At 42.1% G+C, this 25730-nt stretch overlaps 2 protein-coding genes across 2 annotated transcripts; both read left to right on the top strand.

The window, feature by feature from the left end:
* Nucleotides 1-4884: 4884 nt before the first annotated feature.
* On the top strand, nt 4885-16133 carry e2f8 (E2F transcription factor 8). Its single transcript, XM_055899108.1, has 14 exons — nt 4885-5308; nt 6351-6426; nt 6636-6884; nt 6986-7139; nt 7403-7717; nt 7910-8071; nt 8299-8436; nt 8680-8874; nt 8980-9067; nt 9199-9706; nt 9896-10171; nt 13895-14024; nt 14184-14536; nt 14805-16133. Exons 2-14 carry the CDS (start codon nt 6358-6360, stop codon nt 14976-14978), a joined length of 2811 nt encoding a protein of 936 aa, XP_055755083.1. The 5' UTR covers nt 4885-5308; nt 6351-6357; the 3' UTR covers nt 14979-16133.
* Nucleotides 16134-16642: 509 nt separating this feature from the next.
* csrp3 (cysteine and glycine-rich protein 3 (cardiac LIM protein)) lies at nt 16643-22058 on the top strand. The gene is made up of 6 exons (XM_055900332.1): nt 16643-16741; nt 17678-17809; nt 19650-19821; nt 20162-20291; nt 20393-20486; nt 21876-22058. Exons 2-6 carry the CDS (start codon nt 17698-17700, stop codon nt 21947-21949), a joined length of 582 nt encoding a protein of 193 aa, XP_055756307.1. The 5' UTR covers nt 16643-16741; nt 17678-17697; the 3' UTR covers nt 21950-22058.
* Nucleotides 22059-25730: the final 3672 nt, after the last annotated feature.

Raw genomic sequence — 25730 nt, 5'->3', positions numbered from 1 at the left:
GATATGTCATTAGATAGGGCTGGGAATTGCCAGGGACCTCACGATATGATATGACCATCATACTTACAGTGCCTTCAGAAAGTATTCAGACCCCTTGACTTTTTCCACATTTTGTTGTGTTACAAAGTGGGATTAAAATTGATTTGTAAAAATGCTCAAAGTGGAAGAAAAATCTAACATTTGTAAAGAATTAATCAAATAAAAACACTAATACATCGTAATTAGAAAAGTATTCAACCCCCTGAGTCAATACATGTTAGAATCACCATTGGAAGCGATTACAACTGTGAGTCTTTCTGGGTAAGTCTCTTAGAGCTTTCCACACCTGGATTGTGCAACATTTGCCCAATATTCTTTTCAAAATTCTTCAACCTCTGTCAAATTGGTTGTTGATCATTGCTAGACAACCATTTTCAGGTCTTGCCATACATTTTCAAGGAGATTTAAGTCAAAACTGTAACTTGGCCACTCAGGAACATTCACTGTCTCCTTGATAAGCAACTCCAGAGTATATTTGGCCTTGTGTTGTAGGTTATGATCCTGCTGAAAGGTGAATTCATCTCCCAGTGTCTGGTGAAAAGCAGACTGAACCAGGTTTTCCTCTAGAATTCTGCTCCATTTAGCTCCATTTAGTTTGTTTTTTTATCCTGAAAAACTCCCCAGTTCTTAACAATTACAAGCATACCCATAACATGAGGCAGCCACCACTATGCGTGAAAATATGGAAAGTGATGTTGTATTGGATTAGCCCCAAACATAAAACTTGTATAGTGTGTATAGTGTCCCTCAGTCGAGCAGTGAATCTGTGTTTGAAATTCACTGCTCGACTGAGGGACCTTACAGATAAGTGTATGTGTGGGGTACAGATATGACGTACCAGTCCAAAGTTTGGACACACCTACTCATTCAAGGGTTTTTCTTTATTTTTACCATGTTCTACATTGTAGAATAATCATGAAGACATCAAAACTATGAAATAACACATATGGAATCATGTAGTAACCAAAGAAGTGTTAAACAAATCAAAATATATTTTATATTGGCATTGGCATTCTCTCAACCAGCTTCACATGGAATGCTTTTCCAACAGTCTTGAAGGAATCCCACATATGCTGAGCACTTATTAGCTGCTTTTCCTTCACTCTGCGGTCCAACTCATCCCAAACCATCTTAATTGGGTTGAGGTCAGATGATTGTAGAGGCCAGGTCATCTGATGCAGCCCTCCATCAAAAGTGCCAAAAGTGTGCAAAGCTGTAATCAAGACAAAGGATGGCTATTTTAAAGAATCTCAAATATAAAATATATTTTGATTTGTTTAACACTTTTTTGGTTACTACATGATTCCATGTGTTATTTCGTAGTTTTGATGTCTTCACTATTATTCTACAATGTAGAAAATAGTAAAAAATAAAGAAAAACCCTGAAATGAGTATGTGTGTCCAAACTTTTGACTGGTACTGTAGTCATAGACATTTCAATTTAAACACTATTATTGCACACAGAGTGAGTCCATGCAATTTATTATGTGACTTGTTAAGCACATTTTTACTCCTGAACGTATTTAGGCTGGCTATAATAAAGGGGTTGAATACTGACATTTCAGCTTATTCATTTGTAAGAAATTCTAAAAACACAATTCCACATTGATATTATGGGTTATTGTGTGTAGGCCATTGACACATTTATTTTTTAAATTTAATAATTTTAAATTCAAAAAGTCAAGGGGTATGAATACTTTCCGAAGGCACTGTAGTATTCCGATTCAATACTGTGATTTTATTGCTATTCCATGGTCCAAACATATTGCTCACCATATGTCTGCTGCAGAAATGAGAGCCTTGAGATAACGATCAGTAATGGAAATAAAAGTGCTGAAAACAAATTGGAGAACAGGTTATGAAGGAAAAATACGATATTGTCAAAACGATACTATATCGTCAAAAATAATATCGCTATATGTAACTGTAATGATTTCCCCCCCATCACTAGCATTGGATGCTGTATCATTTTTCCTTTGCAGGATCAGGATACAAGCAACATTCTAGGATACAAACATCTAAACTTTCATAAGATGTTCAGACTCAAAATCACAATTTCTTCATGGTTTCTACCTAACAATGCACCTACTGATTTTTTTGTATTTCTTCTCAGAGATTTTCTCATGACTTCCTCTGAGCTCAAGTCAAAGGTATAGACAATTAGCAGAGATCTGAATGGGAGATTGGGAGGAAAGAGAGGTTTGGTCACTCACCCTTTTCTGGTCTTCCAGGCCGTGCATCACAGGTTTCCTCCTCTGGTGCTGCTGCGGGGATGCCTCTGCTCCTGATTCCATTCTCTCCCTTCTACAATATCCAACAGTCCCTTCTTTGTTAAAAAATATCCAATCAAATATCCTCTCCAAGAAACAAAGAAAATTGCTTATTCCAAAGTCATTCAAACCCCCCACTCTTTCATCCAAAATCACTATTGGTCCAAAATCTTTGTGGGAGAAGCTAGCTCAGTGAGTTGGAGGGTGGAGGGGTGGAGCTAGCTCAGTGAGTTATGTTGTCACTCCATGGCTCTCAGCTGCAGTTTTTAGCCCACTGAGGCTGACCCAGACTGGGCATCAGGGGATAGGCAGGGGTCCTGAGATCCGGAGCTCCACAACCATGGTGGCCCTCTCTCCTCAAGCTTTCACCCAGAGTGAAAACCTCTAATCTTCTCCCTGGATATGATCATGGCTCCCTATTCCCACAGGGCCAACATTCCTCCATTGTAAAATCAAGAGCCCTGTAAAGTCTGCTGGATTAACCTGTGATAGGCACCAAACTATTCCCTTTGCACAACTGGATGGGTAAAAAAATATATGTTTAACCAAGCTACCAATTAGACAACAGCATGCAACAATATTTAGGAACTCAGTCGGGGTCTCAGAATAGTAGAATACACAATGTACCATTTCAAAATATGGTTATTTTTATGTCCATCACTAACAGTCACTCAATTAGCATGTCAGCAAAAAAAATGGATTGGTAAATTAGTGTAGCCAGCTATGTAAATGTGTAGTAATCATGGTTGAATTGGCAAGATTAGTAGAATTGTATGAAATTAGTTGTAAAATGGCTAAATCTTCTCTCAGCCCCATGGCAAAATGTGTAGAATTGCAGAAAGCTTGCTTTAAAACAGCGACATTTTCTCTACACCCCATTGTAAAATGTGTAGAATTGCAGGAAATTCACAAAAACGTTTTTTCTCTCTGCATGTGTAGGTATGGATGTGGGTACACAGACCTGCGAGCCACTGTGGACACTTGTGATTAGTTCAGATGTTTTTGTGGCCCTCACCCCATCAAAGTTTTCCATCTTATGTTACTTGCAAATGTATGGGCTACATGCAATAAATTACTGCTTAAAGTTGTAATTGGCTTTGAAGAATACACAATAATCTCAGACAATAAAGTGTCAATGATATGAATATATACGTATACTACATTGAATATAACTGCATAAATTGCTGACAAGAACTCAAATAAGGCTAGTAGGCTACTAACTTGAGGTGTAGGCTGGCTACCTGAGAATGTTATAGAAAAATAAACATAACGCATGAGTTTTCAGAATTTCAGGATGAAATGGCAGCTTCTCGGGCTGGAGCTTCATGAAAACCAACAGCGAGAGTTGTATTAGGCAGGTGCATTGGGCGTAGCATGAGCCGCATGCAATAGTTACATAGTGTATTAAACTAACGATTCTAGCTAAATCAGTTATGCAAAGGAAACCCTCAACAATTTTTGCACATACATTTCCAAATAATAAACATGCAAGAGGCAATATGGATGATGGTATATCACCCTGCAGATATTCCGCTACGGCAAGTGCTGCATTCCCTTTACTCTGATATGGGGTCACTCACCAAAATTAAAGGTGGAATATAAACTATGGAAAGCTTTTGAAATAGACGTAACCTAACTTAAAATCATTTAAAAAAAATAGAGTGAATTTAAGTAAAGGGTGGGAAGTAGCTACTCACCCAACACATCAGCAGCAGCAGCAGCAGCAACGAATGTAATGTTTCCCTTCAAGGACGAAATGCTCCCTACAGCACATCGCTCGCTAACGTTACCTTCCCTTCTTTCCCTTTCCTTCTTGAACAGCCAGTGCATGCTTCGCTTTCCTCAGCAAGGTCCCACTCTCTCCTCAATCGATAACATCACGTCACTGACTAGTGCGCCCAACGTGCCCAGCGTTTTCTCCACCAGCTCCCCTGCGCCATCTGTTTCCATGGATACTTACAGAAAGAATGATGTTGGTGCCATCTAGCGACATTGTATCGAATGTCTCATGCCTAAAGCAAATCTGTGCAAATTCTCTGAGTCAACGCACAAAATAAAACACCAATCCCAATTAATCGTTCAATTATTGTTGAAATAAATTGTAGTATTTTATGGAGATATATGTATGATATACTTTTACTTGTATTTCATTCATTTTTATCTCCAACAAATTGAAACAGCATGTTACCGTCTGCTAGTATGCATGTATTTCATGTTTGCATGATATGGTAAGATTTTACAGAATGGCTACACCGATATGTTACTAGAAACTGTGGTACTTTTATTTAAGTTTACTGTTGGTACTTTATATCAGAGGAGGTTGGTGGCAGCAGCCATAGAAGGACAGACTCATTATAATGGCTGGAATGGAAACCATTGAACGGAGTCAAACATATGGTTTCCATATGTCTGAGGTGTTTGACTCCGTTCTAGAATATGTCCAGCTATTATAATGAGCCTGTCCTGCAATAGCTCCTCCCAACAGCCACCTCTGCTGTATATTCGTTTTTTCTTCTTCGCCAAAATTAGAGGAAAATAACGTAGCCACATTTAATGTTTGCAAAATATTGCACAAAATGTAATTGAGTTTTTTTCTGCAAAGATATCCATGCAGCGTTTATGTAAACTCGTGGGATCAGGCACTCCGCCTGTGAGTAGTTGCACACGGAGGTAGTTGGCTCTATCCGGTGGCGAAAGTGCTGAGTGTGCTGTATGCGTGAAACTAGGCGGGACAAATGAAATGGTCCAGAAATAAACGTATTTTACTCACTTGGGTATAACTACAGGACAAAAGTCATTTTGTCTCGTTTTATACCTTTAGTGTGAATTAGCTTACCGCCTGGTTCCGAAATTGCATGGGGACATTTACAACATTTCTAAATGTTTCCAGATATTAGGATTGTTTTGTCAGCCAGCATACATCGCCTTTAGCTGCTTAACTTTTCAAGGGGATGCAAACAAGAATTTGAGAGGTGCACAAATGTAACCTGTGCTATAGGGTAAGTAACTACATATTTGTGGTCTTCATTTCTCTTTATGGGACTGATTGTCAGTCAGATCTTATTCACAACCTTTAGCTAGCTAGCTACTGTACTTTACACCATTTGTTGGAGTCTAGTGATCGAGTTAACCCGCGCCTTACTGGTCAGCTAGCTATTGCTATCCACATTGCATGGGATCTCATGTAAATGAATGTGCATTTGTAGCTTCTATCATATTTAATACACCTCATGTGAAGTATTAAGGCGCGTATTTGTGACTGGTAGCTAGCGAAAAGTGGTTGTTTTTGGAAGACGTAACGATAACTAGCGAGCCAGCTGATTAGAAACCGGCGCGGCGGTGACATTAACCCGCGCGCGCAATAGCTCATTAGCTGGCTAACAAACTAGTTGGAAAGCGATACAATTTTGTTCTGCCAGCCTTTATTAACTTCTAACAAAAACAAATACACTCGTTTATTCATGCGGACTTGCTTTCGTGCACTATAAGTTATGTCAAATATCACAAGTTATCCGTGCGTTTCACATTTCAATGTTCCGGGTTGTGTCATTGGAATGTGTCTGGACCTTCCGCGCCAAGATTTTAAAAAACATTTACCTGCGCGGGACGGTCCGAATTTCCTTGAGGTCATCTCCCGCTTCATTCTAACTGGTTGCTTGTCGCAAATAGGCGTGTCGTTGAAGCCGTTTCGCTTGCTCATTCGATAGAGTGTATGTCATTTACCGCCAAGCATTAACTGTGATATTTCGATTCGATTTTTAAGATTCATATAGGTTATCAACCAAGAGGCACGGTATTATTTGGTAAATGTGATTGAATTAGAGGCGTAGCTGCTAGCTATATCATTAGTATGGTAACGCCGAATAAATCTAATGCGGTTAAGAAACGGGAACTAAACCTAGAACATTTTGTGAAACTTACATTTAAGTGAATCAAATACATTGATCAGCTTGCTAATGTTAACTGTTATTGACCAATTAGACACTGCTTTTTTTGTTAGCGAATATCAGTCTTACATCCTGTGTTTTGATTGAAATTTAGGTGGAAAATGTCGAGCACTTTACCCGAGTCACAGACTCTGAACCATAAAACACAAACCACCACCTTTAACCACAAGGTTAGTAATTTCTAGCTAACTTGCATGTTTCTGTTGTTTTTTTAAATCCAGTTTACTATCTTAGTGTTTATATAGTAGTTCATATGCTGTATAGCAGATTCTGTTTAAGGTATGTTCAAGGGCATTTGACTAACTGTTACATAACTAACTCTAACCATGACATCCAGTCATCCTTAAATACTCTGCTATTTAATTACTTTGTCCAATAGGGTAATGTCTTTGCAGAGCCACAAGCACTGACAACAACACCAAGGGAAGTATCCACCCAAGGCACTGTGCTAACAGAGATTCAATCCAACATGGGACCCCTTTTGACCCCAACTAAAGGAAAGGAAACTGGGGCTGGTGAGCCTTGGACTCCGACCTCCAATTTGAAAATGCTGATCAGTGCTGCCAGCCCTGAGATCAGGAACAGAGAGAAAGAGCTGTGTATGGACCCCGAGGGAAGGGATGCCATGGTAAAATAATACATACCCACTTACACACACAAATGAGTCTGCAGCTAAGACCTTAGAAATGTATTGATTGCCTGTTTGATCTAATTCCTTTTCACCCATAGGACCCTGAGCTTGGAGAGGAAGGGGAGAAACAGATCAGCAGAAAAGAGAAGAGTCTGGGTTTGCTCTGTCACAAGTTCCTTGCCCGCTACCCCGATTACCCCAACCCTGCACTCAACAACGACATCAGTCTGGATGATGTTGCCACAGAGCTTAGTACGTCCTCTTTTACTTCTCTCTCTCTCCACTGTCTTTATTCCCATTCCATTTTTTCTCATAATAGTCCGGCTATATTACCCTTACATTTTCAAATTGAGTTTTTTGAAGAATGCAATAAATACAGCATGTATTCCCCTAAGCTTAGGCCTATATGCTGATGCTGTAAATAAGCAGTTACAAACTATAGACAGGCCGTATACAAACAAGACCACTTTACTCCTGTTTATTCAACTCGCATTTTCTCTTCTCTGTCCGAACAGATGTGGAGCGCAGGCGCATCTATGACATCATGAATGTGCTGGAGAGCCTGCACATTGTCAGCCGGCTAGCAAAGAATCGCTACACATGGCACGGGCGCGCTAACCTGCCACAGACCCTGGCCAAGTTGCGGCAGGTGGGCGAGGAGCACCGCTACGGGCAACAGATGCAGCAGATCCGCCAGCGCAGCCTGGAAAAGGAGTTTGACTCGGACGGCGACGAGAAGGAGAACGAGGAGGTGGGGGAAGTGGAGGGAGGAGAACAGGGCCAGAAGGAGATGTTCTTCGTGGAGCTTCCTGGGGTGGAGTTTAAAGCAGGTCAGAGGCCAGGATGAACCTCCTTTGATTAAGAGCTTTTAATACAATCGTTCGTAATATGTAGCATGCAATTGATTGATCCTGTACTGCAAGGCTTAGAAAATAAGATATTTCTTATTTTAGTGGGCTGAACTGAGTGACCATGGTCTTGGCTATGTAATAACTACGCTATTATTCCCGTGTTCTCTCCAGCCTCGGTGAACAGCAGGAAGGACAAGTCTCTGAGGGTGATGAGCCAGAAGTTTGTCATGTTGTTCCTGGTGTCCACGCCTCGGGTGGTCAGTTTGGAGGTGGCTGCCAGGATCCTCATTGGAGAGGACCAGGTGGCTGATCAGGACAAGAGCAAGTTTAAGAGTGAGTGTTGAGTCCATATGGGCAAAGCAGTCGTTCACGCCTCTGGCACATCCTGTGTTCTTTCAGCACATTTCTAGCTAGGATACACAAGCTTTGTTGTAAAAGTTGAGTGTGTAGTTGGCGCAATAAGTACGATTCTGCACACCGAAATGCTCCAACCAAGTGTGTTAAGACCGTACGGTCATTATCTGGTGATAATGAGTCTGTTTGAATGTGTGTGTCTGCAGCTAAGGTCCGTAGGCTGTATGACATAGCCAACGTGCTGCGGAGCCTGAAGCTGATAGAGAAGGTCCATGTGACAGAGGAAAGAGGGAGGAAGCCAGCCTTTGAATGGACCGGCCCTGAGGACTTCCCCAGTGTGAAGGGTAAGTACTTATCAGAACACACCGTCTTCCCAATAATACTTCACTTGAAGGGGTTACCATACATAATAACACTATCACAAGGCTTGTGCCATTGAAGCTATGCTGAACCTTTGCTATTCAACTTAGTGGTTTATATGAGCTTTAAGTCCAAACCTATGTTACCATTTAACCTGTAATGCTGTCCAACCTGCCTTTCCCAGTTTACCAGACTAAATCTTGTCTTGTGTTTCAATTCAAACATAGAGACCACTGCCACTACAGCCACTGCCAAGAGGACACTTGAGTCTCGTACCTCCGTAGACAACTGTGCCAAAAATCTCTTCTCCTCTCCGGGGAGCAAACGCAGCTTCACCCGTCACCCCTCCCTCATCAAACTGGCCAAGAGCATCCAGGAAGACCGGCGCAAGATCAACTCAGCCCCCACCAGCCCTGTCAAGAGTAAGTCCTGGGAGATATCTAGACATTAGAGTCTGGGAGATGTAGTATTCATATGTTTTTAAGTGAGAGTTGGGTGTCTAGATTAGCTTCTGTTTTTCTTTTCAGATGATTCCTCGAGGAGCGAGTTCTTTCCCTCCAAAATGGCTCAACTAGCGGCAATCTGTAAAATCCAGCTTGACCAGCAATCAAACGAGTAAGTGCTGCCTGATTCTCATTGCCGTATCGTATCCTTTAGTCTTCTACATAAACCAGAAATGTTCTACATTTCCTTGTTAACATCAACTCAGACCGTCAGATGTTACAATGAGTCTTGTCTCGTTCCAGGGTTGTTGACAGGACACCTAAGCCTGCAGTTACTGTGAGTGAGGCAGTGCCAGATCATGAACAGAAAGCTGCTAAAAAGCCAGGAGCTCCCCAGCTGCCAGTATTAACACCCACAGAACCCCGTGCCAGCACTGTCCACCTCACCCCACAGGCACAGTTCACCCCCCAACCTACTGGGGCAATGTCCTTCCACCCTGCCCAGTGTTCACCTCTCATCCCTGTGCTGCTGCCCCAACTCCAGGGAGGCGGACCCTACGCCCTCTACATGCACCACTCCTCCTTCAGGCCACACCCCCAAACTAGGCCTCAGCCAACCAGCCTCGCTGTGCGCTCCATGACCTTCGAGGATAAGACGGGGCGGAGCCCGAGTGATGTCACAGTGCACGGCCACTCGCCTGCTACGAACAACCTGCCAACCAGCAGCCCCTCAGCACTAAAACGTGTGTGTTCAGCGAGACCCTCCGAGGAAAGCCCCTCCAAGGCCAAGAGGATTGACCCCAGCACCAGGGTAAGACCTGTTCTTTACATGCTACCTCTGTCTCTACGCAGCTCAGTTGTGCCTACTTTGACCAGAATGTGAGGTGACATGACACTAGCAGAGAACTTTGGCAATGTCATACAAATAAAGAAGCCTGTTAAATAGTAATAGCAACGGTCATACGAAGCTAATCCACCTCTCTTTCTTCCTCTCCTCCAGGACACGTCTCCTAAGCTGTGTGAGATCCTCCAGGCTCGTCTGAAGGCGCGTCGCGGGGGACTCCTCTCCAACCGTCCCTCGCCCCGAGCCCTCCACTTGGACCCCGAGTTTGTCAACACACCTGGGAGCTCAGTGGCCGCCGCAACCAATCAGACACTGGAGCAGAACCTGGAGACCTTCCTGGAGAAGGAGGAGAAGGTTGCGACCTCAGACAGCGAGGCAGGGCTCACGCCGGTCAGAGCTGTTCCACTGACCCCCCAACACCTACACACAGAGGTAAACACACAAGACATATACACAAAGTAAAATAACACACACACACATAGCTAAAAGACCGATACTGGTATTAACAGAAAACACTTGGCTTTAGATGCTGTGTGTGTATAGTGTCTTTGGATGATGTGTACGGATGTGCATCTTTCCCTTTCAAGAAGATTCGATGGGTATCCAGATACATGGGCTCCAAAACAACGCAGGAACGATACATTTTAGTTTAAAACGATTCTGTGCAATTTGGTTTGATTAGAGAACGAATCGATGCACAACCATTTGTTGCATAAACACATTAATATAAAACGTGTCACCTGCGCCGAATACAACAGGTGTGGATTTTACGTGAAATGCTTGCTTACGAGCCCTTCCCAACGATGCAAAGTTTAAAACGAGAAATAAAATACACAAGAATGGCGCTATACAGAGGGTACCGGTACCAGATCAATGTGCAGGGGTACAAGGTAATTGAGATGGATACAGTTGAAGTCGGAAGTTTACATACACCTTGGCCAAATACATTTAAACTCAGTTTTTCACAATTCCTGACATTCAATCCTAGTAAGAATTCCCTGTCTTAGGTCAGTTATGATCACCACTTTATTTTAAGAATGTGAAATGTCAGAATAATAGAGAGAATTATTTCTTTCATCACATTCCCAGTGGGTCAGAAGTTTACATACACTCAATTAGTATTTGGTAGCATTGCCTTTAAATTGTTTAACTTGGGTCAAATGTTTTGGGTAGCCTTCCACAAGCTTCCCACAATAAGTTGGGTGAATTTTGGCTCATTCCTCCTGACAGAGCTGGTGAACTGAGTCAGGTTTGTAGGCCTCCTCGCTCGCACACAATTTTTCAGTTCCGCCCACAAATTTTCTATGGGATTGAGTAGGGCTGGGCGATAAATCAATATCAATAACTATCGAGGTAATTACTTCCCTCAATAACGATATAAAACGCTTAGATTCATTTTCAATAATGTCGATATAGAAGAATTAGGTACAGCAGTCCATTTCACCTCTGTGACGCAGCAGGAACGTGCGGAGAAGTGACAATATGCACGTGGAAAGGTATACGCCCACTAAAAACCACGTAGCACCTCGAGTGATGGAGTAGCTACTATTAACCACGAAAAATGAGTGATGTAGGCGAAAACAGTGGCAGTGATAGCCATGGAGAAGGAGCAGCTTCCAACGAAAACATTATTGATAAAAAGGGTTAAACTGTTTCAGTAATTCGGAAGTGGTATGGATTTTTGAAGTTTGACAAAGAGCAGAGCAATGTTCGGTGCAAATTGTGCCGTAGACAGGTGGCTACGAAGTCTGGTAATACGACAAACCTTTTTCAACATCTGAGGCAAAATCACTCTTTGGAACATGCAGGAAGTTTGAGTTTGCGCCACGGTATTGATGAACGCCCCTCAAGCACCAGCCAATCTAGGGATGTTTGCCCGAAGCAGTCAACACTGACAGCGTTAATGCCCTACAAGCAAACATCGAAAAGACAGACATCACAAATGCTATTATGCAGTGCTAAGGACATGCTACGAATTAGCACAGTCAAAATGGAAGGTTTCAAGAGGCTTATCAATTTCATTGACCCCAGGTACGTGCTCCCTGGCCGCAAACATGGAACAATTTTCCTTCAAGTATATTTTGTTTAGCTCACATTTAAAAAAAGGGGGGGGGGGGGAATTAACATTTATTTAACTAGGCAAGTCAGTTAAGAACAAATTCTTATTTACAATGACGGCCTATCGGGGAACAGTGGGTTAACTGCCTTGTTCAGGGGTAGAATGACAGATTTTTACCTTGTCAGCTCAGGGATTCGATCTAGCAACCTTTCGGTTACTGGCCCAACGCTCTAACCGCGGTTTGTTCAGGCATTCTTGAGTTTGAAGCAGATATGCACCTTTTAAACATTATTTGATTTAATATCATGATAATTATCGTTATCAAATGAAAAAAATATATAGATATCGTGATAATTTATTTGCCATATCGCCCAGCCCTAGGATTGAGGTCAGGGCTTTGTGATGGCCACTCCAATACTTTGACATTGTTGTCCTTAAGCCATTTTGCCACAACTTTGGAAGTATGCTTGGGGTCATTGAAGACCCATTTGTGACCAAGCTTTAACTTCCTGACTGATGTCTTGAGATGTTGCTTCAATATATCCACATAATTTCCCCTCATGATGCCATCTATTTTGTGAAAGTGCACCAGTCCCTCCTTCAGCAAAACAACCCCACAACATGATGCTGTTCTTCACAGTTGGGAATATATTGAATATATTTCACAACTTTGGAATGTATTTCACCCCCATCTCAAAATCGAATGGTTTGTACATTTTTTACGGGGGGATCTTCTCTCGCTTTGGGCAGGACTGTGGAAGCGGTTCCCCTGGGCAGAGAAGGGGGAGGCCTGTGGAGGGAGAGGCTGGTGGGGGTGAACTCCTGGATCAGGGGAGGTCTAGAGCCTGGGAAGGAGAGAGGGAAGACATGTTAATTACAGTCATAAGATACAGATTTTGAATTGAGTTTAAGTCATCTGATACCATATGCTTTACTTAAGGTTAAAAAAATAAAAATAAATGTGATTGCTGTCCTCTTTCTGAAATTAGCAATCTTACCCTGTGTATATATAAAAAAACAAAATGCCCATAGTATGTGAAACAATAAGGACACCTGCTCTTTCCATGACAGACTGATCAGGTGCAAGCTATGATCCCTTAATTATGTCACTTGTTAAATCCACTTCAATCACTGTAGATGAACGGGAGGAGACGGGTTAAAGAAGGATTTTTAGTACTTGAGACATGGATTGTGTATGTGTGCCACTCAGAGGGTGAATGAGAAAGACAAAAGATTTAAGGGCCTTTGAACGGGGTGTGGTAGTAGGTGCCAGGCGCACCGATTTTGTGTCAAGAACTGCAACGCTGCTGGGTTTTTCAAGCTCAACAGTTTCCCGTGTGTATCAAGAATGCATTGGAGTCAACATGGGCCAGCATCCATGTGGAACGCTTTCGACACATTGTTGAAAGTACATGCCCTGACGAATTGAGGCTGTTATGAGGACAAAATGGGGGAGGTGCAACTCTCTATTTGGAAGGTGTTCCTAATGTTTGGCATACTGATTGTTAAAAGCAAATCTACCAAAACTATTGCTGAGGGTGAACCTGAATAATCCTAATTTAAATCTATTGTAAGCCCCTTTCAGCAGGTATAGCCAGTTGAGAGTTGTCTCTGGTAGGTTACTTTAATTCCAGTAAAACACTATTTTCAACAGTGCACAGATAACAATAACCTAGCAAATCACCTAGGTTGTCACAATCTTAATATCACGCAAGCCAGTTTTAGTATTTCAATGCCGAAGGTGCCACACAGATTTGCAAGTGACCCAGCACGTGAAGCACGTTTGACTAGGCTACTGATATTGCCTGGAGTTGTTTGGCATGCAAAACGACTTGTCGATCAATGACTCACATGCAGTTCAACACAAAAAAGAAGAGAGATTTTCAGAAGGTAGAAAGAACCCCCAAAAATGATGAACCAGTGATTCGTAACGTTTGATTCGATTTTTCCGACCAATGCATGCTACATTGGGATCGGTCTGCGGTCTGCGTACCCGACGCACTTTTATTCTTAAGCATTTGAATCTGGGACCGATGCATATCGGAGAATCGCTACATCCATAATGCTGTATTAATGTCTCTCTGTGTGTGTTCCAGACTCTGATCCCCACTGGCTACCTGATCCCTATCTCCCAGCAGTCCCTCTTCAGCTACACAGACATCCACAACACCGAGAGCAGCAAAGCCACCACACCCACCTACAACATCTACCACACACCCACTGCAGGTATATACACCTTTTTAACATTTATTTGTAGTCAGTACACACGCTAACGCAAATTTGAACTACGTCTTTGAGTAAAGCATACTGTATCAGATGACTTAAATTGGAAATCTGTATCTTATGACTGTAATTAACATGTCTTCCCCTCTCTCTCCTTCCCAGGCTCTAGACCACCCCCGATCCAGGAGTTCACCCCCACCAGCCTCTCCCTCCACAGGCCTCCCCCCGCCTCGCCCTTCTCTACCCCGGGGCACCGCTTCCACAGCCCCAGCCCTGCCATCCTCAACTTTACCCTGCAGAACCTGGGCCTCATCCCTGGGCCTGGCTCTGTACCCGCTTGCAGCCCTGGCACTGCCCAAACCCCGGAGCACCTCAGCTCCGTGCCCCTGCCTCCCCACCTGGGCCTGCATCAGAGGGGCGGCATGGTGTTCGTTAAGCCCATGTCCCCCGTGTCAGTCCAACACCAGATGACCGGCCCAGGCGGGCAACCACTCACGCTAATCAGCCTACAGCAGGTGAGATGCATACATACATACATACATCAACACAAATGCTGGGTCACACATACAGCATACATACATACACACACAGCCTCAAACCCCAATAAGCTTAACACACATACATACAAACAGTCAGTCAAACCCCTCCCTAATTGATAATGGTGTGCTGCTGGTACAGTGCTTGTGTAAGTAGCCTCACTGATTATATAAATGAGGTGTGATGTTGATTGCTAACTAACTTCTCTGCTATCTTCTGTCGTTGTCTATCTCTCCTCCTTTTCAGGTGACCACGCCCAAAGGGACAGCCCTCACCCAGCACAGTTTCTTCCACACCCCTGTCTCCCTCTCCCCGCTGGCTACCGTGGTAACCACCAGCCACGGACACACGGCGCCGGCGGGCGCTAAAACCGTTTACATCCCTCAGAGGAAGCTGGAAGTCACCACTGAGGACACCTAAAGACTATGCTGCTACACAACCTGTGTGTGTGTGTGTGTGTGTGTGTGTGTGTGTGCACCAGCCCTTCAATGTGTGTGTCTGTGCATGTCTGCATGGTTTTCTATGGTCTGACTGTCATATGTTTAAGGCGTACTGTAGGTTGGGTGATTTTTATGTTTTAGGGTATGTGATGTCTCCAAATGATTTATTCCAAAACTAGTCCGTGGGTTATTCCAGCGTTTCCCAAACTCGGTCCTCAGGACCCCAAAGCGTTTTGGTTTTTGCACTACACAGCTGATTCCAATGATCAAAGCTTGATGATTAGTTGATTATTTGAATCAGCTGTGTTAGTGCTAGGACAAAAAGCAAAACGCACACCCTTTGGGGGAGCGAGTTTCGGAAGCCCTGGTTTATTCCATTTCTACAGGGGGAAAGACAACGTATGTGGAAAGTCCATACAGAAACAGCTGCGTGTCACCGTCAGCACAGCCAGCTCCAAATATAACTCTGATGGAGAGACCAGCCATGGTAAATACTCTAAACCCTGGGGCTTTGAGACACAATATGCCGGATATTACTGTGTAATACTATAATACTACAGCATACTTTTGATACTGGTTTATGTATGGATTTATGATTAGGGATCACCTGTAGGTATTAAACTGGTGAGGGGTGTATTCTGTGTCTAAATACAAAATAGTGAAACAGTCTGTCTTATTTAGGTTTTTGAAGGGTTGTTTGCCAAAAATCTAATATGCTGGCTGAGTATTTCAACATTTCTCAAAGAGAAGTTGTATTGAAGTCCCATTACATCATCAACGTGCCATAAAGAAGAACAACTTAACCTCAGTTCACCGGGATGACATTAATATGTGACAGCAGAACTTTAATGACTGAAAGAGAATTTTCTTTTTGAAAACTATTGTAGAATAACTGTTTTTGTATGTGTAAAATTGGTAAGATTACAATTTTGCACGTTGTACATGTTAACTGTTACCTTTAAAAATCTGAATTGTATGTGATTCAACTGTAAGGGGTGAATGTATGCGATGGCTTCCTACCTTAGGCAAATCACGTGATTGAAATTGGATCTTAATGTATAAGGAATGGACTTTAAGCATTAAATTCAGCTCAGATGTCCTTGTATATAAAATGGTAAATAAACATAATATTTTTAAACCGATCTCTGTTCTGTTCATGTATTCTTTACTGTCTCCCTCGGTTGATGAATACATGGTCAACGATATGTTGGTGTCCTATAGCATTAGTCTAGAGTAGAGTATGAATATGACAAAGGTGGTTTCATATCCACCGGTAAATACAGTACATGCTTTCAATTCCAACCAATTAAAAACACAAACCCGTATAGATCTATTTCGTTCTGTGTAGACACCCCTCTAAAATCATGTGCTATTCCAGTTACCATCAGCCAGACACATAATTAATTCCGCTTGGCTAATGTCACCCAGAAGTTTCGGGAAATCTCTATCAATCATGCTTGTGTAAGACCAGGACAAATGGTGAAATCTCCAGGGCCCAGCTTAGGGCCAGGGGTCTTTGTGGCCTGTGTTAGAGGTGGGGTCGGGGGCTACTGTAGGTCTCGAGTGTTTGTCAAGTTATTTTAGGAGGATGTTTTCATTTGAGCGTCACCATTAAACTGGGTGATGAGCGTGAGATGGGTTGTATTTAAGGACTCCCCTCGGTGGTGTTGGGGCGGTCGCACTCAGATTTGAGACTGAACTGGGGGGGAAGAGATTGACACAGATACATCCAGACTTGTGCAGGTATAGTAGTCAAATATTTATGATTTGTGAGTGATATGTTTGATATTGATAAATGTAACCGCTCACGGTTGAATCAATGTTGTTTCCACGTCATTTCAATGAAATTACTTTGATCCAACGTGGAATAGAAATTTAATTGACTGGGACCGGTTGTATTTACAGTAAAACCGATATCATATACTGGCCAGTGTCCAATCACATCAAGTGATGTTGAACTTGATCAAGCTATCTCTAATTAAGTTGAATTGCATAAACATGATTTGAATTCATCCATCACGACTCACTGGATGTTGGAAATTTCCATGTGAGGTAAGTGTTGGTGACCCAGCTGCTTCAAACGGTCCAGGGTGGATACTGAAATATGTTCTTCCATGATCCTAACGGGCTCTATTCCTGGAGTCTTATCACCACATACCAGCCCTATGAGGTGACGGACTACCTCTGAAATGAATGGGTGACAATAGAGGAGAGTCGGGACTGGCTGAGATACCTTATCTCTGCTAGAAGAACAGGCTTGACAACATCGCTGTCACTATACTATGATGGGTATCATCAAAGAGAATCCAAATGTAGACATTTATGTTTTTAAAAATATATATATAATGTAGTCTGAACCTATTGCAATGAATGCATAACCGCGGGAATTAGGGCTGCTGAGGGTGCTGCAGCACCCCCTGATAAATCAGTATTAAAATAATATTTAAAAAATATCTATATTTTGGGAGAAAGAATTTTTTTAACCAAATTAGTGCTTTATGGCTTTACTAGTCCTGAGTAGATTGACAGCACGTCCACCCCTCAACATCTTCACACATGTTTATTTATTGAACACTATGTCATGATAAGTCAGAAATACACTGATGGTCTTGAGGCCACCCCAGAGTAGATTCAATCTGCAACCGTCTATTCCTCCATCTAACACCCCTCTCGATGCAGACTCTCACCCCGAGACAAGGATGCCAAACTGGGGCGGCGGGGCCAAGTGTGCGGCCTGTGAAAAGACTGTGTACCACGCTGAGGAGATCCAATGCAACGGGAGGAGCTTCCACAAGACCTGCTTCATCTGCAGTGAGTTATCCTCAGTCACACGCCATGTAGGCCTAGACTGACAGAGAAGACAAACTGATGACACCAAGACCGGTAATAAACTCTCATTACACATTCATAAAACCAGGATCTGCTTAAAGAGTCGTTCCATGTCATTTCAGCAACCCATGACACCTACCATCTCACATTGTTCTAAAATTGCTTCTGTAGTTAGAAACAGGAAATATTGGCATCCCTGAAACGTTATGTTGAAATTGTATTTTATCTCAGAGAAATTAAGCTAATTGGTTGCACCCAAATTGGCCATTTTAAATGATAGGAAACACAGGAACACAAATAAGTTGAGAAGATTTGGACAAGCTGGCTTCTGTTTACAGTTCTACAGTGGCCATTGAAGAAAAGCATCGTATTCCAGTTCAGAAGACTAGCCCTGTCCCACCCTTTATTAGCACAAACAACAATCCTCTTCTTTTGTTTGGCTTTGAGGTCGTCTGTTTAATTCTGCCTGGTCAACCAAACAACCAGCAAACCCTTCACTCTGTGGGCAACAGTAATTGTAGCCAGCCAGTCTATCAGTGTTGTGGTGTATTTATGATGACTTTTTATCCTACGATTTGAGCCCTGAATCCGGATACCTCTTACACAGAGAGCCTCTTAGTTAATGCAGGTTCTATCTTAGCGATGACGGTAGCAGAAAAGAGAGGGGAGAGGTGGAGAGCCTATCAGGGAACACAAAATGGACCACCTAAAATGCCCATCTCAAGTAATGCGTTTCAATCTCACCTAATTACCCATGAATGGCTGGGGCTGGGCTTTGAACTGGGGGCTGCCAATAGGTAGATAGCACCACTGGGAGCACTAAAAGGCCTTTGTAATTATCTGCAATTGAGGAGGGATCTGCTTCTCCATCTGCTGGGGCTGGCAAATGGGAGAGTCTGTTTGTCCACTACAAGCCTCTGCCCTACACAGTGGTGGAAAAAGTACCCAATTGTCATACTTGAGTAAAAGTAAAGATACCGTAATAGAAAATGACTCAAGTAAAAGTCACCCTTTAAAATTCTACCTGAGTAAAAGTCTAAAAGTATTTGGTTTAAAATATACTTAAGTATCAAAAGTAAATGTAATTGCTAAAACTATTAATCCTTTCAAATTCCTTGTATTAAGCAAACCAGACAGCAACATTTTTATTTTTATTTATTAAAAAATATAATAATAGCTAGAGGCACACTCAAACATTGCAACATCATTTGCGAATTAATCATGTGTGTTTAGTGAGTACGCCAGATCAGAGGCAGTAGGGAAGACCAGGGATGTTCTGTTGATGTGCGTGAATTGGACTATTTTCCTGTCCTGCTAAGCATTCAAATGTAACGAGTACTTGTGGGTGTCAAGGAACAGTAAAAGTTGTCAAAATTATAAATAGTAAAGTAAAGATCCCCCTAAAAACTACTCAAGTAGTACTTTAAAGTATTTTTTACTAAAGTACTTTGCACCACTGGTCCTACACAACCCCTCCAGACTGTAGTCTTCAGAAATAGACCCTGACCAGGGACAGCTGAAAGGGGTGTGTTAATTGACTTGGGTGGGACCACTGCTAGACCCCAGGTACAGGCTTCTGCAGCCTAGTAATATGAATAACGCCATTATCCACAGCCTGATATAGTCGCTTAATAGGTGTACGGGCATGAAAAAATATATTTTGTTATTAAAATAAAGGAACAGAATACATAAATGTTTTTGCTGTCCAACCTGACAAAAGTTCATCCATAGCTGTCATGGCCACAACATTCTTTCTCCTGTAAACTGTGGTTAAGTATGGACAGTGAGTCAATGTGTTGGTTTGGTTTGCTCTTCACCCCAGTGGCCTGCAGGAAAGGACTGGACAGTACAACAGTCGCAGCGCATGAGTCAGAGATCTATTGCAAGTCCTGCTACGGCAAGAAGTATGGGCCAAAAGGCTACGGGTACGGCCAGGGAGCTGGAGCCCTAAGTTCAGACCCCCCTGGACAGAACCTGGACCTGCAATCTCAAGAGTAAGTCGCTCTTGTTATTCTCTCTGACTCCCACACCCCCCACCTCTACCCCTCTCTCTTTCACATCTGAACAACCAATTTAAGGACTTGACATAACTAACGTTGAATAGGCGACTTACTTAAAAACACAGAGTTGTCCAAGACACTGCTGCAGTTAAACATCAATGAAAACATACATCAGTCATATTTTCAGTATCAAAAGAGACACACGAACACAGCTTTCATAAAAAGCTTCCCAGACTTCTAAATGTTACCAAGGAAACATTTTAATTGTAAATAGGGATGTTCGTTTGTGTCTCTTTGGATATTTATTGTCATTTATTCTTTCCTCTTTATGAAGCTCAAAGCCTCGCCCCACATCCACAAACTCCAACTCCAGTAAGTTTGCGCATAGGTTTGGAAATTCAGATCGCTGCCAAAGATGTTCGAAGGCTGTCTACGCAGCAGAGAAGATCATGGGGGCAGGAAAGGTAAAATTCCTCTATATAAGCATTGCTTGCACCCTTTCGACCACAACAATACAACGATCACCTAACTCTGATAGATGGGGTGTATGTGTTTCTTGTTGCAGCCTTGGCATAAAACCTGCTTCCGCTGTTTGCTGTGTGGAAAGAGCCTGGAGTCTACCACAGTGACAGACAAGGATGGGGAACTCTACTGTAAAGGTACATACACACAGGACCAAACAAGCTCCCCCCATTTACGTGCTGTAAAGACCACACAGCTAGCCTGCCATACAGAGCTCCCTTTGATCAATGATAGTCAGGCTTCAGTAGAATGTAGTGGCTAAGATGAGGGAGTGAGAGCATGGCCATATTTATTTTAATGAGCATGGCTTATTTCTATTACAGCATGTTGGATGACTGTCCTTCATATTCCATTCACCCAGCTCAATGTAACATCGATATGTTTAGGCTAGTACATGATGCTCAAATTTTACTTATACCCATCATACGGTTGCTAAAACCTAGCCTATGAATGAAAATGTTTACAACGTAGGTGCACAGGTCAAGAGAAATTTGAGTAATCAAGGTGGCAGACATTGACACACTCAATACCGTCTTGCACACTCTTGCCTGCATCTAGCTGATCTAGGGTGTAATCATTAGACCAACAGTTGCAAACAAGTTTCTTTTGGACAAATTCAGGTATGCTTACAGAATCGGTGGAATGAATACACCCCTGATCTAACGCAAACACAGTTCACTTTCATAGCAGCCACATACAAACAGCATGATCACTTTGCTCGTTGTAATTCCTTCTCATATCTACGAGCTCTCCTCCTCTCACCTTTTCCCTTCGCTTGTGGACTTTAGTGCACAACACATCAGTGAACAGGCAAAAAAACTTTCTCCATATGATAACCGCTAATCACTACACACAGTCAACATCGTTGTCACCATATTAATGTCATAGTCAACATATCTACTAGAACTAATACGTTAATAAACCCGCTATAATCATACACTACAGTGCACTTTTTCTCTCTTTGAATCAACTACTCACATTTTATGCACTGCAGTGCTAGCTAGCTGTAGCTTATGCTTTCAGTACTAGATTCATTCTCTGATCCTTTGACTGGGTGGACAAAAAGTCAGTTTATGCTGGAAGATAGGTTGGAGGACGTCCTCCGGAAGTTGTCATAATCACTGGGTAAGTCCATAGAAGGGGATGAGAACCATGAGCTTCCTAGGTTTTGTATTAAAGTCAATGTACCCAGAGGAGGACGGAAACTAGCTGTCCTCCGGCTACACCATGGCGCTACCCTACAGAGTGTTGTTGAGGCTACTGCAGACCTTCATTGCAAAACAATGTGTTTTAATAAATTATTTAGTGATGTGTATATATTTAGTTTTATCTAAAAATTATAACTTTTTTAAACGTTTCACTATCTTAATTTTTATGAAATTCACTGAGGATGATGGTCCTCCCCTTCCTACTCCGAGGAGCCTCCATTGCTAGAAACTCAATGACTCTTAGTCACCAGGAACTCAGTACTGTATCTTTCGGTGTTTCATTATTTCTTAGTTGGTTTCTTCCCTCTGTCTTTGCAGTTTGCTACGCCAAGAACTTCGGGCCGAAAGGAAAAGGGCTGGGGAACATGGGAATGGTGGAAGACGGAGAATGAATTCCTTGTAATAGTTTGTGTGTGTGTGTTCGTTTTCTTTTCTTCAGATATAGAGCATTTTGAGCACTTAGTGAAAATGTGTGTTAATAAAAAAAAAATACCATTAGCTTGTATACTACATTTCTTAAAACCTCTTTCTCTTGCCTGACAATTATGTAAAAACACTTGACAATAGTAACTCCATTACAGCATTTATCAACACATTAAACGATTGAGAGAGAGAAGTGATAAGTTTGTATCAACTGCACATCCCTTTCTTGTGTTCAAGGCAATGGGGGAAACAGCACTGCTTCATTTGCATAAAAAGGACATTGCTGATCTAAGTGTCATCATATCAAAGTGAGCTGTCCGCCAAATAACCTGGAACCACCACACAGACCTGGGTACAATACAGACGGTCCACCTATGGACGGTGTATAGGATGGGTAGACCTCAAATGACATGAATCAATTATAACCAGATGCTCTTCAAAATATATTGAAACTGAAACACAATAGAATATAAGGACACCTCAAAAGAAATAGGAAGCTTTGAGGCAAAAACATTAAGCGTCAAACAAAAGCCAACAAACGATTTAGCTAATAATATCGCTCCACATTAAAAACAAATGAGCATGAAAACGAAAAAACAAAAGAGGGAAGGAAACATAATTAAGTCATACTTCTGTTCTGTGTTAATGTGCTGCCTGGTAAAGACAGCTACACCAACATGCCTCCAGCTGTTTTTAATTAATTATTAATAGGATTTCATATGCGCTCATAAATACGCCCGTGTCATTTAAATTAACAAGGCAACGCTAATTACCAAACGCATTTGCGTTAATCTATCCAAACTATTATGTCTTGGTGCCCAAGCGCAAGCTTTTTGTAATTAAAAGTACATAAGCTGCAGGAAGCTGATGAGGGTGTGTGTAAATTAATTTGTAAAAATGTTTACCTGTAATGAGTGTGGTGTATTTTTGTTGTTGTGTTGATTATGGATCTCCATTAGCTACTCTACAGTTCTCTTCCTGGGATCCGGGCAAAATGAAGGCAGTTATACAATTTTAAAAACATAACAATCATTACAGAAGTCACAACACACTAAGTGTGTGCCCTCAGGCCCACACACCACTACCACCTATCTACAACGCAGAAATCCATGTGTACGTGTGTGTATAGAGTGTATGTTATCATGTGTGTGTGTATGCATGTGTATTTCGTGTATGTTATCATGTGTGTGTATGCATGTGTCTGTGCCTTTGTGTGTGTCTCTTCACAGTCCCCGCTGTTCCATAAGGTGTATTTTTACCTGCTTTTTAAATCTGATTCTGGTGCTTGCATCAGTTACCTGATGTGGAATAGAGTTCCATGTAGTTATGGCTCTATGTAGTACTGTGCGCCTCCCATAGTCTGTTCTGGACTTGGAGACTGTGAAGAGACTTCTGGTGGCATGTCTTGTTGGGTATGCAAGGTGTCCGAGCTGTGTGCTAGTATTTTAAAACAGACAGCTCGGTACCTTCAGCATGTCAACACCGCTTACAAAAACAAGTAATGATGAAGTCAATCTCTCTGCCATGAGAGATTGACATGCATATCATTAATGTTAGCTCTCCGTGTACTTTTAAGGACCAGCTGTGCTGCCCTGTTCTGAGCCAACTGCAATTTTCCCAAGTCCCTCTTTGTGGCACTTGACCACACGACTGAACAGGAGCCCAGGTGCGACAAAACCAGGCCCTGTAGGACCTGCCTTGTTGATAGTGTTGTTAAGAAGGCAGAGTAGCGCTTTATTATGGACAGACTTCTCTCCATCTAAGCTACTGTTGTTTCAATATGTTTTGACCATGACAGTTTACAGTCCAGCGTTACTCCAAACAGTTTCGTCACCTCAACTTGCTCAATTTCCACATTATTCATTACGAGATGTACAGTTGAAGTCGGAAGTTTACATACACCTTAGCCAAATACATTTAAACTCAGTTTTTCACAATTCCTGACATTTAATCCAAGTAAAAATTCCGCCTTAGGTCATTTAGGATCACCACTTTATGTTAGGAATGTGAAATGTCAGAATAATAGCAGAGATAATTACTTAATTCAGCTTTTATTTCTTTCATTACATTCCCAGCGGGTCAGAAGTGTACATACACTCAGTTAGTATTTGGTAGCATTGCCTTTAAATTGTTTAACTTCAGTCAAAAGTTTCAGGCAGCCTTCCACAAGCTTCCCACACCACCTCCTGACAGAGCTGGTGTAACTGAGTCAGGTTTGTAGGCCTCTTTGCTCACACATGCTTTTTCAGTTCTGCCCACAAATTTTCTATAGGATTGAGGTAAGGGCTTTGTGATGGCCACTCCAGTGCCTTGACTTTGTTGTCCTTAAGCCATTTTGCCACAACTTTGGATGTATGCTTGGGGTCATTGTCCATTTGGAAGACCCATTTACGACCAAGCTTTAACTTCCTGACTGATGTCTTGAGATGTTGCTTCAATATATCCCCATAATTTTCTTTCCTCATGATGCCATTTATTTTGTGAAGTGCACCAGTCCCTCCTGCAGCAAAGCACCCCCACAACATGATGCTGCCACCCCCATGCTTCACGGTTGGGATGGTGTTCTTCAGCTTGCAAGTCTCCCCCTATTTCCTCCAAACATAACAATGGGCATTATGGCCAAACAGTTATATATTTGTTTCATCAGACCAGAGGACATTTCTCCAAAAAGTACGATCTCTGGCCCCATGTGCAGTTCTAAACCGTAGTCTGGCTTTTATTATGGCGGTTTTGGAGCAGTAGCTTCTTCCTTGCTGAGCAGCCTTTCAGCTTATGTCGATATAGGACTCGTTTTACTGTGGATATAGACACTTTTGTAACTGTTACCTTCAGCATCTTCACAAGGTCCTTAGCTGTTGTTCTGGGATTGATTAGCACTTTTCGCACCAAAGTACGTTCATCTCTAGGAGACAGAACCGTCTCCTTCCTAAGTGGTATGACAGCTGCGTGGTCCCATGGTGTTTATACTTGCGCATTATTGTTTGTACAGATGAACGTGGTACCTTCAGGCGTTTGGAAATTGCTCCAAAGGATGAACCAGACTTGTGGAGGTCTACAAAATTTTCTTGGCTGATTTATAACATTTTTCCCATGATGTCAAGAAAAGAGGCACTGAGTTTGAAGGTTGGCCTTGAAATACATCTACAGGTACACCTCCAATTGACTCAAATGAGGTCAATTAGCCTATCAGAAGCTTCTAAAGTCATGACATCATTTTCTGGAATTTTCCAAGCTGTTTAAAGGCAGTCAACTTAGTGTATGTAAACTTCTGACCCACTGGAATTGTGATACAGTGAATTATAAGTGACATCAACAATTGTTGGGAAAATGACTTGTGTTATGCCAAAACTATAGTTTGTTAACAAGAAATTTGTGGAGTGGTTAAAAACAAGTTTTAATTACTCCAACTTAAGTGCATGTACACTTCTGACTTAAACTGTGGTTTAGGGTTTAGTGATTGATTTGTCCCAAATACAATGCTTTTCGTTTTGGAAATATTTAGTACTAACTTATTCCTTGCTACCCATTCCAAAATTAACTGCAGCTCTTTGTTAAGTGTTGTAGTAATTTCAGGTCACTGTAGAAGTTCGCGTGTGTAGTGTTGAGTCATCCTCATGTATAGACATACAGTGGCATGTCGTTAGTAAAGATTGAAAAAAAGCAAGGTTTTCAAACAGCTGCCCTGGGGAATTCCTGCTTCTGCCTGGATTATGTTTGAGAGGATTCCATTAAAGAACACCCTCTGTGTTC

Source organism: Salvelinus fontinalis, chromosome 35 (genome assembly GCF_029448725.1).
Source record: "Salvelinus fontinalis isolate EN_2023a chromosome 35, ASM2944872v1, whole genome shotgun sequence".
Taxonomy (NCBI): Eukaryota; Metazoa; Chordata; class Actinopteri; order Salmoniformes; family Salmonidae; genus Salvelinus; species Salvelinus fontinalis.
The sequence above is the reverse complement of the archived record's forward strand: the minus strand, read 5'-3'. Positions and strand labels throughout refer to the sequence as shown.

Excerpts from the sequence above, each read along its gene's own strand:
- csrp3 (XM_055900332.1), top strand. The coding sequence starts at position 17,698 with ATGCCAAACTGGGGCGGCGGGGCCAAGTGTGCGGCCTGTGAAAAGACT. Across the intron at positions 17,810-19,649 it reads CAAGACCTGCTTCATCTGCA|TGGCCTGCAGGAAAGGACTG; the intron begins GTGAGTTATCCT and ends TCTTCACCCCAG. Across the intron at positions 20,487-21,875 it reads TGGGGAACTCTACTGTAAAG|TTTGCTACGCCAAGAACTTC; the intron begins GTACATACACAC and ends CTGTCTTTGCAG.
- e2f8 (XM_055899108.1), top strand. The coding sequence starts at position 6,358 with ATGTCGAGCACTTTACCCGAGTCACAGACTCTGAACCATAAAACACAA. Across the intron at positions 6,427-6,635 it reads CCACCACCTTTAACCACAAG|GGTAATGTCTTTGCAGAGCC; the intron begins GTTAGTAATTTC and ends TTTGTCCAATAG. Across the intron at positions 6,885-6,985 it reads CCGAGGGAAGGGATGCCATG|GACCCTGAGCTTGGAGAGGA; the intron begins GTAAAATAATAC and ends TTTCACCCATAG.